At 39.9% G+C, this 19,195-nt stretch overlaps 1 protein-coding gene across 1 annotated transcript; it reads right to left on the bottom strand.

Moving 5' to 3' along the window:
* Nucleotides 1-1,030: 1,030 nt before the first annotated feature.
* On the bottom strand, nt 1,031-16,254 carry oxnad1 (oxidoreductase NAD-binding domain containing 1). Its single transcript, XM_088329523.1, has 8 exons — nt 16,129-16,254; nt 15,667-15,764; nt 15,296-15,362; nt 15,117-15,220; nt 6,845-6,986; nt 4,313-4,540; nt 4,114-4,222; nt 1,031-2,000 (listed from the first exon to the last, which is right to left on the bottom strand). The coding sequence occupies exons 2-8, from the start codon at nt 15,756-15,758 to the stop codon at nt 1,843-1,845; spliced, it is 900 nt and encodes a 299-aa protein (XP_088185649.1). The 5' UTR covers nt 15,759-15,764; nt 16,129-16,254; the 3' UTR covers nt 1,031-1,842.
* Nucleotides 16,255-19,195: the final 2,941 nt, after the last annotated feature.

Raw genomic sequence — 19,195 nt, 5'->3', positions numbered from 1 at the left:
TTCCCAGTCATATGTGAGAGTGTCCTTGGGCAAGACACTGAAGCTCTATTTCCCCTGATAAGTTGGTGCTTAGCATGGCTGATGCTGCCATCGGTGTGTGAGTAAATGGGTGAAGTGTATTGTAGAGCGGTCATTTTGGGCCGAAGAGTCCCCAGGTTCGAATACCAGTTCCTCCGGGTTATATGAGGAAGTGTCCTTGGGCAAGACATTTAACCCCTAACTCCCTCAATGAGCAGGTAGGTGCCTTGCAAGGTGTGTGTGCGTGAATGGGTAGGTACAGAGTATGTTGTACAGTGCTTTAGGCCCTTACGTTTAGGGGTCTTGAAGGACTTTTTATGCAGTCCATTTAGAAAAAAAATAAGGTGAAATGATGTTTCAAAAATGTGATTTTGCTCATTTTAATGATGATTTCAGTTGTATTTTCCAGAAACAAAATATAACTTAAAAAAAAAGTAGTAAAATCCAAAGTTATCTACCCATACAACCAGTATTACCTCCTCAGCCGTGGGACCACAAATAAAATCATGTAATACTGCCAATTTAGAAAACGTGATCATTCAAGAACAAAAACATAGATTTTGAAAATTATGGACGGAAGGTGTATCATTTTAGAAAAAGGTTGAAAAACACTGTACTACATGAGCGTTTTTGGTAGGATGGTTGCATCCTTATTGTGCTTGTTGTCATAGTGGCAGATGAGTAAAATTGGCTATTGAAATCTGTACAATGGGAGCTAGCTATTTGGGATGTTCCTCCCCACGTGCGGTGCGTGTGATATGTATTTACATAAAAGCTAAACCAAATGAAGCGTCTCCGGCATTTAATTGTCACATTACAGCGTAGAACAACTCTGCCGAACGGGAAAACGGCATGCCCCGCTGAGAAGCTGATGACTGTCTCTGTGGGGGTTCGAGGACGTCCACCAATCAGGAGGTCCAATTTGAGCTTCCGTTGCGAGTTCCTCACTGAACTGTGTAATGACTCTTGCGTGCGACGGAAGAAATGTTAAAACACACAATAACAAGCAACATGTGGCCTGACAGTTTATTCAAGGGTGTCATATATAGTTCGGCACTCAAGAACACAAAATAGAAATAAATAAAAATGTGCAAATACCAAATGAATGTTACCGCAAAGTAGAATTCAAACAACGCTAGTGTTTCCCATATCATGGAAAAAGGTCTCCAAATTTTACGCAGCAGCACATCGAGCACAGGAACGGTTCAGTAGAAATTGCAATATGGCGGACAAAAAGATGATAATGTGCGTTGTCTACCATTGACAAGAACCTGTCCCTCAAAGCTTAGTACTTTTCCTAAATGCCAATATTCAGTGCAGTAGTTTTTCTTATACACATTAATTCAGGTTTTGCGTGTGTTTTAGTCAACAATGGTTAGGAGTTGAATTGTAGCTAGTTAAAAGTACTTTTATTTGAAAATTGCTTATTTTCAGGGATTCTTTAATAAGTTAGATTTAAAAGTTTGCTGTCGGGGGAAAAAAAAGACCAATAATATATCGCACAATACATTTTAAGGCATAATCTGAACAGTCGTTTAGGAGCTGAAATACGGGGCACTTCCCCAGAGTCCACCCACCCCAGGATCTCACCAAATTCTAAGGACAACACTGAATGCATCATCAATATGACAGAGTTGCAAACGTGTTCATTGCACCTGCACTGAGTCAATCCATATTCAGACCACAACCATGTCCAAATTTACAGATCAAATAAAAATACTCTCAATTCCATTTGGATGAATGTGCAGCCTCCTGAAGGGATTCAGCCAGAATCCAACTCCTAAAAGGACTCATTGGTCGTCGGTTCCGGAAAGGTAGGAACAGTTACCACCACTTTTCAAAGAGAATTCGGTCTTGTGGGAGGCCGAGGTCCATGAGGGTTAGGGAAAGGGCCTCGATCATGGGCGGAGGTCCACAAAGGTAACACAAAGTCCTCCGAGGGTCCACGTGGGCTCGCAACTCCTCCTCTGAGATTCTCTGACCTAGGAACACCAGTAAGTCCATGACATGTAAATGTACTATATTTAGAAGGCCCTTTGCAACAACCATCCTTTGTACAAAACACGATTTATACGGGTGGATTTGACATGAAGCGCTTGTAAATGTTTGAAATTCTTCCTTTGTTCTTCAAATAAGGGTTTGAAACTTATTTGATATGGCTAGAGTTAAAAACTAAAGTTAACGCTACTTATTTAGGGTATTAAATTGAATTTAAGGTTCTGAAGAGTTAGGTGTAGGTTTAGGAACTCCAGTTTAAGCTCCATGTTAAGGTTTTAAACTCAATGTAGGGTTCTAAAATATGTTAGTTTGAAGCAGAGGGACAACAACAGTTACAGCTACTTTTAGGGTTAGGAGTTAGGGTTCTTACCAATTTTAGTGTTACAGTTAGAAACAAACTTAGGCTCCCATTCTTTTTATAGGCACTGGAGGTTTTTTTTTTTATGATACTGGAAAAATTCGCTTTGGCCGTTCTTAAATCCCCAATGTAATACATTTAACTACTAGATGGCACTGTGTAGTCTGGATTCCGAGATGAAATGATCTGCATTTCTATAGCGCTTTTCAAGTCAATGACTTCCCAAAGCGCTTTACAATGTGCTCCACATTTCCCAATAGCGGGCTTGCAGCCATGTAAGGCGCTAACCTGCTTATTGGGGGTATTAGGGGTTCAGTGTCTTACCCAAGGACACTTCTACATGTAACACGGACGAGACGGGATTCGAACTGGGATCCGTTGATCCCAAGACGAGCGCTCTACCTCCTGAGCTAAAATACTTTTCTTTTTATTCCAAATACTAATAGAACATTCCAGCATTGATCAAAAGAACAAGAGCCTAAACCTTAGTTTCAAACCCTACCTCTAGCCGCAACGATATTTTGGAACCCTAAATTAGATCAAGGGAGGCTAAACATTTATTTCTAACCATCACCAGTTTCAAGCACTTTTCAAACCTTAAACGCAACATTAAGATGCAAGTATTTAAGGATTTTAAGCACCTGTACAGAATCCTGATTGATATTTCTTTCATTGTACCATTTTGTTTTGGCAAGCGTAATGAAAAATATACCTAGATATACCTGGTAATACCACAAGATGGAGCCAAAGCCCCAGTCTAAATAAGCAAATAGCATTGTAATATCCGGAATATGAGGCACACCGAAAAACCCCAAATTGGCTAGGAATTTGAAGAATGCACCTTTTTAACTGCAAACTAAGAGGGATAAGATTAGAAATCCATACAGTATTTACACATGTGCATTACAAGATACTACAGTATTTGTACAATGATAATCTGTATGGACATTGATTATGCAACTGAGTACACCAGCACTTAACCCAAGACACAAGACAACCAGTGATACAGATGTCATAAGATAAAAGCCAATGCCTTTACCTATAATACTATTTTACTCATAGTGCCAGAAACAAAGGTTGGCATATGGAGAAAACAGAAATGACTTCCTGAAAGATAACTAAAGTGCTTTTTTGTGATTACCTATTAAGACGATTTTTCTGCAATCTCCAACATTCATTTCTGGCACCATTAGTAAAATGGTGTAATAATGAGATTAAATGTACTACTTTTTTCGAGTATACCCTAATTTGATTCCAGTTGCATGCAATGTTTTGCAATTTTGGTAGGTGATAATTTTTTATTTGATAAATTATTTCACTAATATAAAGCCTAAGTGTATCCATGGGAGCTTCGGACTGCAGTTTTAAAGTGATGCACCTCAACGTCCAGTACGACTAAAATATGATGGCAAAAGACTATTTTTCGGGGAGACACCTTACCTTATACAGGAATGTGTACTTCAGAAACCAATTTTCCAATTATTCCAGCAAGGAATTTTATAGAATATTTTTCCTTTCAGAATTAAAGCAAAATAATACTTTAATATTTTATGTTTCTATTTACAAGCACCAAATTTGATATTAAGTCTTGTCGTAGTAAACGCACACAAATGGGAAATGGTGGGACTTAATAGCCACAAAAAAAACCCACACATTTTCTATATAGTCCTCAAGGCTATCAGTGTGCATTTGTTTGAATGGGTAAAGTGTGAAGTGCGTCGTAAAGCTTCATGACTTACGGTTGACAAAAGGCTGGAGGTACGCCTCAATATCCGTGTTCTGCTGCGTGACATGAAATTGACAAGTCAACTTGTCCGGAAACTCCCCGCAAGCCCGAAGGATTCCATTCTTGGCAAGTAGAAAGTAAGGAAAGTCTCGTCAGCAATGGAAACATTGGGAGTGATTGACAAACTGCCTCTTTAGGATCCGTGGCCACACCTTGAAAAGCAACTCCTGGGTGGTCTTGGCGCTGTAGCAGAGGTGCACCGCGTCGACGTCTGCCGGCCGGAGCCGCAGCAAATCGTAAGCGTGAGACAAAATGGAGTAAAGGGGATTGATGCCCACGCCGCCGGCCACAAGGAGGAGCTTGACGGCGAGGTCCGAAGGCGACGGCTCGAAGAAGAAGTCGCCGCCGACGCGCATCGCCACCTCAGAGCCCACGTGGCACTGCGGGAGCAAAAGCAAGGTTCCTACACTTATAGGCAAATTCGAGCACATCTTGAAGCCATTTCTTTCCCAGAACTATGAAGCCAATCAAAAGAAAGAGCCTGAACCTTAGTTTCAAATCCTTACTCTAGCCCCAACAATATTTCAGACCCTTTACAGACCAAACCCTTGCGACTAAACCTACACCTAGCCTTAACTCTGACCAAAGCTCTAAACATATTTTGGAACCCTACAAACCTGTACCGACACCTAACTCAAGCTGTAACTCTAGCCCCAAGCTTATTTTACAACCCCAAAACAGTTTTATACCGTAATAAACCTTCATTTCTAACCTCAGCCCCAATCCCTTATTTGAACCCTAAACTTAGCTCTTAGCCTCAACACCTACCCTGAATAAACATGGCCACAATTTTAGCCAATTACAAGTATGCCACCTAATATTCAAACCTAGAAAACACACCATTAAAATTCAAGCATTTAAGAATTTCAAGCACCCTTATGAACCCTGTAACCAGCATCTTTGCCTGCTTCGACACAGCAAAGAAGCTCCACACCTATCTGAGCAGGAGGAGCAGCAGCACCTGCCCCCATCTGGGGAGGGTCAAGACCTGCACAGCTGCAGGATTGGACAAGGTGTCAGGCCAGCCGGCAGAAGTGTTCCCGGACATTCCCATCCTGTCCAAGATTTTGGTGAGTCTCAAATTTTCCACTAGAATGCCAGTACAGAATATATCCCCCCCCCTCACCTGTCCTAATGAATACAGGCCCATTGAATCAGAGATTTCATCCCCATAGATCTCGATAGCCTCCAGTTTGCCAAGTGGAATTCCCAGGTCTCTGCAAAGTTTGTCCGGCATCCTGCCCTTGCTCGCACCAGAAACTAAATAGTGGCCTAATACCAGTGTTGGGAATAATGCTGTTATTATTTTCAGTAATGGGTAGTATAACGCGTTATTTTTCTGCAACTGGCATCACTGAGGCGAGACATAATGGTGTAGTTGGGTTTTTACTTTGAAGTCGCTTACAAGTAAACCATAACATACAACTGTAAACATTAGGGAATGCAATACAGCATTATGGGTAATGTTCTTATGTTAAGCACATAACGTCACAATTTTACTGACTTTTGTTGTAAAAGCACTTTGGAAGGTATTTAAATGACTTAAAAAAGCGCTATAAAAATGTATAGGTACATTTAACAAAAATTTGAAGTGCAGTTGCAGATTTCTACTTGACCAGTTGTCAAGCTGTGAGATTATATTGTTTACTGTTGATTGTTATTTGTGATTTTGCTTCCTGTTTATTTGTGTTGCTAGTGTGGTGAAATAAATATAAGGTTTTATAACACAACTGCCCGTCTGGTCTTCCCTATTCAAAGGATTTGAATATGGCTCAGTTAAAACAAAAAGCTACTATTACAATAGAACAATTCAGTTATTAACTCAGTTCCTCTTTACTTCTTCCAAATAGTAACTAACAAATAAATTTGTTAAGGTGTCTAAAAATTTATAAGAAAGTACAATGCAATCTGCCCTATGCTTACATAATTACATCAAGTGCAGGGACAAATTTGCTCTACCATATTTATGCATTATGCATACATTAAACAACCTGATTTACAAAAGAGCAACATGTATCAGGACATGCCATTAGGCTCACGAGGAAAAAAGGTTTGTAACAACAAGCGGGATCAAAGTATCCCAACATTATCCAAGAAGAGGCTTTCTCACTGCAAAAAAGAATAGACACAAAAATCTTAGTTCACGCCCATAAAGTAACTATGATTGACACATTTTCTAGTTACTTTCTAAAGATAGGGTGGGCAAACGACGGCCTGCGGGCCACATGCTGCCCAGCGGGGTTTTCAATCCAACCGGTCTGTTAAGGAGTAGCATGCACCTGTCCTCTTGGGCGTGAACCGTGAGGGGCGATGACACTCATAGGACAATACCGCACAAAGTAATGCCAGCTGCAGTTAATCACAAGGGAAAAAAAATGCAATGGCAAAGCGAAGCCACTAGAAAGCAGTGTGGGCATCATTTTTTTTAAGCAGACTCGTTGTCAAACATGGCAACAATGTCAAGCATTTAGAAGCACTTCACCCATAATATCAGCACTTTTTAATCTGTGAAAAGACATTGAAATTCAAGCATATTCAAGAATTTTAAGCACCTGTACAAATCTTTCCCAACTTACATAGCTTCAACTTCCCTCCCCCTTTTTGAAAAGGCCTTATTGCCTTAAATTCTTTTTTTTTATTTTTTTATCTGGATTTGTAAGGAATGAGAGACTCCGCCCACTCACCTGCGTGTGAATCCAGCGTGCCGGCGGGTGATTGGCAAATTTAACTGCCAGCTCCACGACGCCTTCCCTCTGCAGCAGCCCTGGGCTGGAACACATGGAGAAACCACCCACTTTGTCCACGCCCGGGATGAAAAAGTCCACCCTGCAAACCATGACGGATTCATCACTCAGATTTGCCTCACAGCCTGATGTATTATTGCCCTTGCTGCCATAGAGGCCTGCCGTGAATGTTATTCATATTAGTCCTTTCACAGTGTACCAGTCTGTTTTCCTAAAAACTTTTTCTATTTCCTAAAGCAAATAAAAGACACTCGTCTGCTGCTGTTAGCTACATTAATGATCAAGTATCATACAGGCCGCTTGGAATTTGTAGTTTACTTTGGCCATGAGAGTGAGAAATTGTGTTATGAGTGATGACTTTTGGCCCTTTTTCGGATCAACACAAACTTCCAGTATGAGGCAATATCTACCATAAATGTGAGTAAGGACAATGTGATAACAGTATGAAATGGAAATAAAACAGACTTGGATTTTTAAGGAACATAATGAAGTAGAGACCGGAAGTGAACATGAACACATAAGAAAATTAACTGGCAATATGAACTGTTATAAATATACAAAAATGTTTTGAGTCTTTCACATTTGTCCATATTTTGCAAACTATTTTTACCATGACCAGGCCTATTATGGGCCTGTATGGTAGATGTTGAAGCCATTCCTGGTGCCAGATCTACATCATACATGACCCAACAGCACCAAAATTCATTGCCCCTTTGACAATCAAAACTAATAAGGTAATATTTATAATATTCAAAGTTTTTTTAATTGGTTACTGATCACAAAAAATGCTTTACAAAAAGCATGACTTGTTACGCCCCGCATGTGCCATTCCTTGCCTGTGATCAGTCCGTTGCCACACGTGGATACCTTGTGGGTGTTTTGGAGAATTACATTGATTCAATATGCCGAACGGTCACAGCGTTACGGTAATTTAAATAAAGCTTGTAAAATTGGGGCGCAAGCACCCTCACGCGAATAAGAGGGTTGGTTACATGTGTTGAAATCTTAAAAGTGAAAGCGAAGCGTAGACATTTATATGCTCTGCTGTGAATTTTTCTGCGGGGATGAATCAAGTATCTATCTATCTTCACTTGAAGTGTGTAATATTTAGTGCCCCCTACTGGTACAAAAAAACTTGGTAAAAAACAAAAATACAGATTTGAATCCTAAGCAAAAAATACATGACTTATTATGCCAGTGTTCATTTTTATAAAACAATTACAGGTTTATCTTAACGTAGTGGAATCCCTATTTAGCTTGGCCGCCATGTTTGTCTGCAGCCATGCTGCGGCACTGGTTTTTCGTTCGCATTAGACAACAGTGCCATCTAGTTGTCAAACTTTAAGCATTGGGGCTTTAAGTGTGGGTGTTGAAATTAAGAGTTTGTTTCTCATCTGTGCAGTTTGTTTTTGTAAAGTTGAATTTTACACTTTATTACTCGTAAGTAAAAAACCTTACAACCTGTTACGACCGAACAGACTGAAATCCTGCAATGTCGAAGTTGTTTTTATACAAAGGAACAGTATATTAATACATGATGTCTTCATTATTTCTTGAACATGAAATTGCTCTTTATTAAAGTGTACAGTACATTTTATATTAAGCTGATATTTTTCATATACAGTGGGACCTCGCTACTTGGCGGTCTGTAATGGTTAAAAAACAAAATTTTTTTTTGAAGGGGCGTCGCTACTTTGCAGATTTTCACTTTTTGCGGGAATCCCGCTCGGCCGACGACCCTAACACGGCGCGCCGTTCTCGTTTCCCGGCGCGCGGTTTCGGTGCGGCTTCCGCTTCACCGCCACCCCCTAACACCACAGGTCCCCCCTAGCTACCCCTTTCCCTCCCGGCCGCCCGTCCGTCGGCCGGAGCCATCGAAGGCCGTGTAGCGCCATGTAGAGCCATCGCGGCCCGAGAGGGGAGACGCCGGGCGCCGGCTGACCCGCTCGGCTTGTCGCGGTGTCGTGCGTACCGCGCCCGAAAGTACCCGCACCGCAGGTTAGGGGATCGTTTGCGGGAGCTACCTGAACGGCACCCACGGTGCGGCACAAGTATAAACACTGTCGTGAATAAGTCTCCGTTCGTCCCGGGCGGACGTAAAATTGCCCAACTGTATGACTCCTAGCGGTGGATCACTCGGCTCGTGCGTCGATGAAGAACGCAGCTAGCTGCGAGAACTAATGGGATTTGCAGCTGCGATTGGCTGGCAACCAGTTCAAGGTGTCCCCTGCCCGTAGATGGCTGGGATGGGCTCCAGCCCCCCCCCCGCGACCCTAATAAGGATAAGTGGTGCAGATAATGAGATGACATGAGATTTTTTTTTTTTTTTTTTTGGAAAGGGCGTCGCTACTTTGCAGATTTTCACTTTTTGCGGGTGGTTTTGGTCCCCATTAACCGCGATAACCGAGGTCCCACTGTAATACAGAGGGGATAAATTAAAATATAATCAAAATTGTGATTTGTGTGACAAAGTATTCATCTCCAGTAAGGCTGCAACTAACGATTATTTTACTAATCGTTGAATTGGTCGTTTATTCTTTCGATTAATCGATGAATCAGATTTTTAAAAAAACACATTTTCAATTTCCTTCTATATTCAATGATTGAAGTTTTGGACAGATATAAAAAGAGTGCGCAAAACAACCAACTCATTTATAATATACAACAATAAAAAATCCAAGTGTTTGTCCAAAAAATTCACAAAAATACATATAAATGTATGATAGACACCGGCAAATGTGTGTTATCATACAACCAAAACCAAAAGGAAGAAAGAGAGAAATGTAATTTTATGTCAATTGCTGCCCCACAAAAAAATCTCAAACTTTACTTTTCAAAATGTTGTCAACGAATTTGTTTTTGGGTTAAGTCTTTGAATATGATAAATATTCTCAATGTGCAAATTGATATAGAAAATGATTAAGAATCTGCCCCTTGTGTTGAGATAAACATGTCATGATGAGTATTTTTCTTTTCAATTTATAGTTATTACTTTATTTTCATATTTCTTTATATTTCTGCAGCACTTTCTGTTCCCTTGAACAATGTTAACTTTGTAGTGTTTGACAGTTTCGTGCCAAGTTGGTTTGTTTTGAGGCTTTGATAAAAACTGCTCCAAGGCGCCCTCTGCAGAACCAAGTGGTACTACAACTTCACAAGAAGACCAAATGCACTCATTAGCTTAGTGGCCTCATAATTTGCACAACACAACATTAACTTGAGGTAAATATAGTTGCCAATACTTTAAATAATCAATTTTATCGATTAATTGTCACATCTCTAATCTCCAGAAATTCCTAGTCGTAACAGCCCTACCGTCATACCACAATAGTGCCACAAGAGAAAGCCTGACTGCACAATTGCACGGTTGGAGGGTAGAAGCATGTTGAGCTGAAGGTCAACGTGGGATTGTGTGAAAGGATTGTGATCTATGACCTAAGCAAGGACGACGCTTCTGGAAAGTTTTTAGACCGGAGGAAAATGGCGAGAACACATTTGTGACACCAGCACGTGAGCCCCAGCAAACAACTAGCGTCTGTTTCCCCTCGACCTCCAACGTCATGAATATGGATCTGCAACGAAGAGAACACGAGTGTTCCGCCCACCAGCGGCGCTGCTTCTACCACCACCTAGAGACCGAACAACTTAACAGGCTCTTTTCTGGCAAACGCCAAGCTTTCCATGTATTTACATTCATTATCAAGCGCCGCAGGGGAAACTGGCTGCCGGGTTTTTATATCTCGCCCTTTCCGCCACCCACCTACAGTATGCGCTCATGTACATGTTCTGCTCATTAACGCCGGAGGAGATGACTGACAGACGCGCACGTAACTTCATCTCATAATATTCCTATAAGCCTGTAGCAATGAATGCACATTACCATTTGTATTTAATTTATTCAGCAACATTCATGGAGTAAAAACGTGAGCAAATTCATTTCCTTATGGCTTTAGTTTACACATTGGACTATGTGACCTTAATAAATCATCATTATTCCTAAAAATGAAACCCTTAATGCTGCGGGCCGTCACACTGTTGCTAAACTAAGTCGTGTCTTCACAATATCAATGAAATATGTCATGCCACATATCATTGGAAAGCTTATAATGGAAAAAATATATTCTCATCACAGAAACATCCAGATCAGTCTGAAATAAGATACCCGAAAACTATAGTCAGTACAAATATACCTAAAAGTCTTGTGATATTCCACTCGTGAAACAATTTCCCTTTAACATGGTCTGGTTACAGTCACGAGAGTCCAGTGAACCCAACGTCAAATATTTAAATCCAAAACACGCGATAAGGCTGACAGATAAAAACAAATCCACCTAGAAGCATTTCTACATCAATTGACAATCCTTGTTGTTCTATGTCAGTCTCGCCTCATAATTCCCTTCTACAAGTAAACAAACTCATCAGATAGCCATTTTTCTCTCACATTTTTAAATGAAACCACTCTTGGCCAATTGCAAGATATTTCTCAGTCCTTAGCCTGTGACAACCTATGATGGCCTGTATTGAAAAAAAAAAAAAAAAAAAACACGTCATGACCAATTTAGCTTGAAAAATTCTTTAACCAATAGTGACCGATTGAAAGTGAATTGACACATTGGTTAGCCAATGTAATTCCCAATGTATAAATGTACACATTTACCGTGTGCATTAAAATCTGAGCCAAAAATAAACGCGCGCAAATGCAATTCGAGATCAATTTTTACGTGCGAGTATTACATGCAAGCGTGCTCAGTCATGGATTGACTTCGAGAAAGAGAAGTTAAACATTTACAACTCTTTCTCAATGTTAAAAGTTGGATGAAGTAAAATAAACAAATGCAAAGTTGAGGGCTGTCTCCAAATGGCCACTTTTGGAAACACTTAGATCCACCATTAGAAAAATGAGTGAAATACAATGTTTAGTTTTTCCAACTCAGATGACTCAATGTTAGTTGCACTTGCAGTGATTATTTCAGTTTGGGAAAAAACTTGAGTGTTGCATCCAAAAAAGAGACAAATTGCCCATATTCTCCAAACTGTAAAAGGACAGCATTCAATTTATTTTGGACATACCCAAAGTAAAATGAATACTGAATTGGGATTTTAGCAGAAATTTACAAGAACTGTCTGGGGTTTTAAGTCACGCTCCCAAAATAATGTGCTAGTGAGAAAAACATTGCCCCCTCCTGGCGTATTAACAGCACTGCATGCTTTAGGAAGCACCCATACACATAACAATTTTGATAAGTAGAAGAAAAAAAAAATCAACCTCACTTTAAGAAGAAAAATCCAGTTCACAAGAAGTCCCACCATCAGGCCCCTGTTAGCACGCCCTTTGTTATACCTGCGGAGTACCTGTATTCTGCAGCAAGTTTGTTTTAAACACATCTCTTTAATCACCTCTATAGCATAACCTTTTGTGACCTTAGCCATGAGTTCTGGGAAGGGAAACGGTAAGATCTCTGAGAAATGAAGGAGAATCACGACAATTGACATGAAGTAAGAAATAAGAGAAAAAGACCAGTGCGGTTGATCATGTGAATGGCCAAGCCAAAAAGCACTATCTGGAAGCAGCGAGTGCCAATCACAAAGCCGCAAAAGAAGTTACGCAGTGCTTCACGCAATAATTTCTGAGGGAGGTTATATTCCTGCTAAAAAACAAAACAAAAACAGAACAAACCAGAGAAGCGGGTGTCTACAAAAGGTGATGAGAGAGGTGCTAGCTAAGAGGAGGGAAGTTGCTGCTTTTGTTAAAAAAAAAAAAAAAAATCCAGAAAAAAAATTGACTGGTCATTAGAAAGCTCTCTTAAACAACACTTGCCTTACGCATTTCCTCAACATTTTGAAGGGAAGGCAAAGACTTAAGTTCATTTAAAAAAAAAAAAACTAAATGAAAGCTATAGCGCTGCAAGTCCAGCTAAAACAGCAAGATAAAATGATGAATAAAAAACAAACAAAAAAATGTTTTGCTGTTAAAAAAAAAACAAAAAAAAAAACAAAACAAAGTTTTATTAAAGTTAAAGTAAATTTTACATTTCGGTGTACAACAAACTGGACTGGACTGCCAACACAGAAGCTCTATGTAGGAAAGGGCAAAGCCGACTTTACTTCCTCAGAAGGCTGGCCTCCTTCAACATCTGCAAAAAACTCCTGAAAATATTCTATGAGACAGTAGTGGCAAGCGCCCTCTTCTATGCGGCAGCGTGTTGGGGAGGCAGTGTCAAGAAGAAGGATGCCTCTCGTCTCAATAAACTGGCTAGGAAAGCGAGCTCAGTTGTGGGCAAAGAGCTGGACAGCCTAACAACAGTAGCTGAGAGACGAGCACTGAAAAAGCTGAGGTCAATCATGGACAATCCATCGCATCCACTACACAGCATTATCTCCAGACAGAAGAGCAGTTTCAGCGACAGACTGCTGTCACTGTCTTGTACTACGGACAGACTGAAGAGATCTTTTCTTCCTCATGCCATGAGGCTCTTTAACTCCACCCGGCAGAGTAAAGGCCCACATTAAACCACACCACCTACATTGGATATTACCGAATCTTACTGCAATATGTATTCTGTGTAGCACTATTTAGTTACTCTATATAACACGCTACAGTGGGCATTTGCACGTCACACTGGGTATTTGTATATTGTATTCTTTTGGCTTTATTATTGTACTGTTCTCAGCTCAGGGATGCTGCTGGAAATGTGAATTTCCCTTAGGGGATGAATAAAGTATCTATCTATCTATCTATCTAATAAGTGCTTTTTTATCATCAAAAGTCGTGTGCCGCCACCCCCCTCTCCTACTAGATAGATAGATAGATAGATAGATACTTTATTCATCCCCGAAGGGAAATTCACTTTTCTACCGCACCCTCACACCATTAAGCACCTTTGTTACGGCAAGTCCCTCATAATACATTTGCATGGTATTTCGTTATTATCTAATTAATCTTATTACTGTATTTTCATGTTCAATTACTATTTGAATGTATTTTTGTGGTCAAGAAGATGTGTTTCATAGCTATTTATAATTCACTTTGATCCTTTTGAGAGGCCAGAAACGAGCCGATTACCGCATTTTCCGCACTATAAGGCGCACCGGGTTATACGGCGCACCTCCCAAAAACAGTTTTTGGTCCTATATCTTCCATAGATAAGACGCACCGGATTATAAGGCGCTACAATGGGAACGTCGACAAAACAGTCAGATAGTTCAGTCAAACTTATTGCCCCTTGACATTCCGAAAGCTTGCAAAGAAGCAAATATGTGTCGTAGACACGTGCGGATGCGATGTCCATACAATGTCACTCAAATGCATCGTTCCAAATATCATTCGGAAGGTTAAAGTCTTGGGATTCAAGAAATGCCAATCATTCCTTAGTTTCTATTTTCTTTTTCGCTCGCAACTTTACTGTGCATATGACAATAAACACTTGGAATTGAGTTTAATTTAAAAAAAGACCCATCACAGAAACATCGATATCACTCTGAAACAAGATACTGGGAAAATATATAGCCGGAGTAGCTCACCGAAGTCGTTGTGTTCAATAATAATGTGCAACCATGGTCCTCTTATATCCGTGAGTGTAGTAAATCCAGGAGAATAAAATATTTACAAATACAGAATAGTAAATGATGCTTTCTCTATGCCGTAGACAACCAACCAAACTTGCTATTCACATTCATCTTTTTCGGCCATTTACAGGCTTTGTTTTGTCCCTTTAGCCTATGCAAGCCCGTAAATGATAAAAAGGATCCGCCCCCTTTACCTACGAATAACTTTAGCCAATAGTGATCGATTCAAATGATGATTGACACATTGGTTAGCCAATGAAACGCCGGTACATAAATCCCATCATACACCGCGGACTACTTCACGTTCGGGGGAAAATCTAGTCGGCGGCTGTTGCATTAGTTGCAAGACTTTGCGACACACCATTGAGCCACATATAAGGCGCACTGTATTATAAGGTGCATGGTCAGCTTTTGAAAAAAATTAAGACTTTTAGATGCGCCTTATAGTGCGGAAAATACGGTACTTTTCAATTATTTAATAAAAAAAAAAAAGTCCTCTAGACGGGCGATCCGAGCTACGAGCGCAAACCTGGAAAGAATTCAACTCGTATGTAGAGGCACCACTATAATGCTCTAAAGAAATACTACCCCAAAAATACAATAACATAATGTTAAGTGTGAGAATGAGAACCACATTTCTACTCACCACTGTCCTGCCTTGAAGTTAAACTCCGGATGGACCGTTAACCTGAGGCGCTTCACCGATTCAGACTCGTTCACGATGCCACACACCTGAGCAGCATACACAGCCTGTGTGTGATATTTGGGGATTAATCATTTCATCTCTAAATGATGACTAATCTGAGAATAAACGGATCATCTTACACTTTGTCTTTGGTTGCTTGCAGTCCTCTCTAAATGGTCCATTTGCCTTTTGGAGGACATGTTTCGCCTATTACAAAGACAGACACATAAGTGACTAGTTTAAATGGGAAATGTGGACTTTGCACTTGATGATACAACAAAAGTTGTGTGGGAACTTTGCAAAGTATTTACATAACGTACTGTGATTTTTTCTCACCTAAATAAAATAAATGAATTTGTTCAAACACAGAAAAAACTGGACTACCTCTAAAACACTACTGGAAAGTAGATCCGACCAAACTGGTAAAGGACTACCTAATTTTCATCATTTCGAGGTAATATTTGACAAAACAATACTTGACATTAATTAAAAACTTTTTAGGTGGTCTCACCCAGTGATATGGCACAAGGCACGGGGAAGACGGCGGAGAAGGTCTGCGGACAAACTCCGTACAGTGGACGTCAATACGCAGTGGACGCTCATCTCTACCTGTGGACGTTTCAATGCGAAAACAAACTAAGAACAACTTCTCGCGTGATTTCAATGCACGGCAAAACTTCCAAAACCTCGCGTGAATTCGCTAACAACGTTGACAGATGTGCGGCGGTTTAGCAAAATAAAGTAACTGATGAACAATAAAAGTTAAAATTAAAGAAATTAAGAGGAAAAAACTGCAGTGTTTGTGTTGTTGAATTCATATTTATCGTCTCACACAGTTCTAGCTTCTCATTCATACCGTAGTTACTCGTTAGCATACTAGCTGAAATGCTAGCAGGAGCCACCCGATTAATGCCCATTCTTAATAACACAAGCCCCTCGCTATGGTAACACAAAGTCAGAATGTTTGTCTTACCTCAAAAATATTTCTCCTTTTTTATCAAAAAGGGTCCATTTCTCTGGCTAATATAAATCAACAACCTTGGTCACGTTAACATTATGTGACTGTTATCATATCTTCTTCGTGCCGGTGTGCGTCATTGTTTCCAATACCGCTCCCTAGTGTACGCTTTAATATTTGCGCACTATGGGCCAAACAAAGGTGACGTCACATGATTAAATCCTTATAAATGTTTAACAAAGAGTTTCAATGGTTTTGAACTTGTTCACAGTTTTGTTGAAATGACTTTCTCAAAGGAATAAATTTGTCCTTTAAAATGTAATTTTCTTGTCATTGGTTAAATAATGTAGTAGACATATGTGGCACCCAAGGAAGTAATAAAAGATTTACAGTAAAAATAACCTGATCCACAGTTTAAGGACAGATAAGCGATTTTTACATGTTAGTACTTGTAGTCCTTGCCCAAGTTGTACGTCAGTTGTAGTATTTCTGTATTTCTGTAGTAGCATTTGGGTAGTATTTGTGTCGTATGCTTTTATTTTCAAGAAAAAAAGTAACACAATATATCAGGTCTCATTTTTAGCACCAAATTAATAATATTTAGTTTTTTTTTAGAATTACTGTAGTTGTATTTGTGTTGTATTTTTGTATTATGACTTTTGTATTATTTCTGCAGTAGGATTTTTGTAGTATTTCTGTAGTAGTACTTCAGTTTTATCAAATTTGATAATTTGTTTTTTAGTAATTTTGTCGTATTTTTATAGTATTTATGTGTAGTACCTTTATATTAGCCAATTGAAAATGGGGCGTAAAGGGCACCAAACATGTTTTTTATTGTTAATAGTACTTTATTTATTCTATATTTGGTCATTATATTTTAACCATTTTTGTAGTCGTTAGCGTGTAGTTGTTAGCATCAACTCGTTGGCATGTACTTATTAGCATGCAATTGTTGGCATGTAGCTGTTAGCATGACTTGTTAGCTCATAGTCGTTAGTACGTAGTCGTTAGCATGCAGCTGTTAGCATGACTGGTTATCATCTACCTGTTAGCATGACACATTACCAATTTACCATGTATCTGTTAGCATGACTTGTAAGCATGTTGTCATTAGCAGGACTTGTTAGAATCTACTTGTCAGCACATATCCATTAGCATGAGCCATTAGTATGTAGTAGTTAGCGTGACTCGTTAACATCTACCTGTTAGAATGTAGTAAATAGAATGCAGTTGTTAGCATTACCTGATAGCATGTAGCCGATAGCATGACTTGTTAGAATGTGGCCTTAAACGTGATCAGTTGGCATCAACCCATTAGCATGGAGCCGTTAGCATGACTCGTTAGCGTATATCCATTAGCATCCACTCGTTAGCATCCACTCGTTAACCTGCCTTTTGCGTAGTTTAACATTTCATGCAGGTCAGTGTCCCACTAGGGCCGCCCCTGGTAACTTTCACGGTTACCATGGAGACCAAGCTTCCCCATTCAAAATGGATTTGCCCATTCATTCTGGGTGGGAAAAATCTAAGCCCATTCATTCTGGATGGGCCAAAATTTCAGGTTATTAAAAGGATGTAGTCGCTGTAGGAACGTCTATCGCTAACAAAAGCTATAGCACACAATTCCTGGTTGACCCGGAATATATACTGTATGTGTGTGTATATATATATATATATATATATATATATATATATATATATAATCTCTCATCTCATTAGCTACACCGCTTATCCTCAGCAGGGTCGCAGGGGTCGTGCTGGAGCCCATCCCAGCAGTCATCGGGCAGTGAGCAGGGGACACCCTGAACTGGTTGCCAGCCAATCGCAGGGCACACAGGGACAGACAACTCACTCGCTCGCTCATTCACACCTAGGGACAATTTAGACCGGCCAATTCACCTAAAATGCATGTTTTTGGAATGTGGGAGGAAACCGGAGTGCCCGGAGGAAACCCACGCAAGCACGGGAGAACATACAAACTCCGCACAGGAAGTCTTGAGCTGGATTTGAACCCACGCAGGAGGTTTCCAAGACATGCGCTAACCACTGCGTCGCCGTGCTGCCCTTATATATATATATATATATATATATATATATATATATATATATGTAACCGCGGTGTACGTGTCCCACCAAAGATCCACATTCACGCTGGACTGGATGATGAGGTTTTTTATTGTTACAGTTTCTGCAAATGGATGAGTCACAACATTAGCTTTTCTGCTGGCTTTGATCTCTTTGATCTCATTGCAGTTCTCTCTGGTAAGACTGCTAACAAAGCATACCAAAGAGCTTTCTTTTCACTTTACATAAAATACATTTTAGAATATCACAATACATTTTTACATCTTTACATTTTAACAAGATACTTTTAACAAGAGATCGTATAGTGGATTTTTAACGTTTACAATGGATTCAACATATTTTTCTTTCGTCTGAATTTTAACCAACATCATCCTTTTTTAATGTATATGAGAAAATAGAAATAAAAACAATAATGAGTATAAAAACGGGTACAAGTTACCTGCAAATGGATGAGTCACAACATTAGCTTTTCTGCTGGCTTTGATCTCTTTGATCTCTACAAGGGGAATTCATAATTTAGTAAAATAGAAACAAAACGAAAATAAACCTAAACAGCTTGACAATATCAATCACATTACTGTGCATGTTGAGAGATTTGTCAGCTGGGGTTATAATGTTTAATATTAACTTCTTTTGTGGAGCACCAAAAGATGTGTCTTACCATTGCAGTTCTCTCTGGTAAGACTGCCAACAAACCCCGCCTCCCGGTCACATGTCAGAAGCCAAAACCAAGCCCCACCCCATACCAGCAGATGGCACTGTTGGACTCATCATCTCGTTGGGGAACTCACAAAGCCCGAAGAGGAAAACTGTGCCAAAATCTTACGAAAGAAGATGGATAGAATGAGAAGAAAACGGAGAATACGAATAGTTGGGCTTCCAGCACTGTTGGCAATGAGTTGCGCCTTGCCAAGCCAGCCCCAACTAATTACAATAATGCAAGTCAGTCATGCGTGCTAACAATACTGGTCAAGATTGCTTGTGAAACCGAGTGCGC

Source organism: Urocampus carinirostris, chromosome 2, assembly GCF_059441175.1.
Source record: "Urocampus carinirostris isolate Australia breed hairy pipefish chromosome 2, RoL_Ucar_1.0, whole genome shotgun sequence".
Lineage (NCBI taxonomy): Eukaryota > Metazoa > Chordata > Actinopteri > Syngnathiformes > Syngnathidae > Urocampus > Urocampus carinirostris.
The sequence above is the reverse complement of the archived record's forward strand: the minus strand, read 5'-3'. Positions and strand labels throughout refer to the sequence as shown.

Excerpts from the sequence above, each read along its gene's own strand:
- oxnad1 (XM_088329523.1), bottom strand. The coding sequence starts at position 15,758 with ATGAGCGTCCACTGCGTATTGACGTCCACTGTACGGAGTTTGTCCGCA. Across the intron at positions 6,987-15,116 it reads AACTTCAAGGCAGGACAGTG|GGTGGACTTTTTCATCCCGG; the intron begins GTGAGTAGAAAT and ends CATGGTTTGCAG. Across the intron at positions 4,223-4,312 it reads CCCAGGAGTTGCTTTTCAAG|AATGGAATCCTTCGGGCTTG; the intron begins GTGTGGCCACGG and ends CTACTTGCCAAG.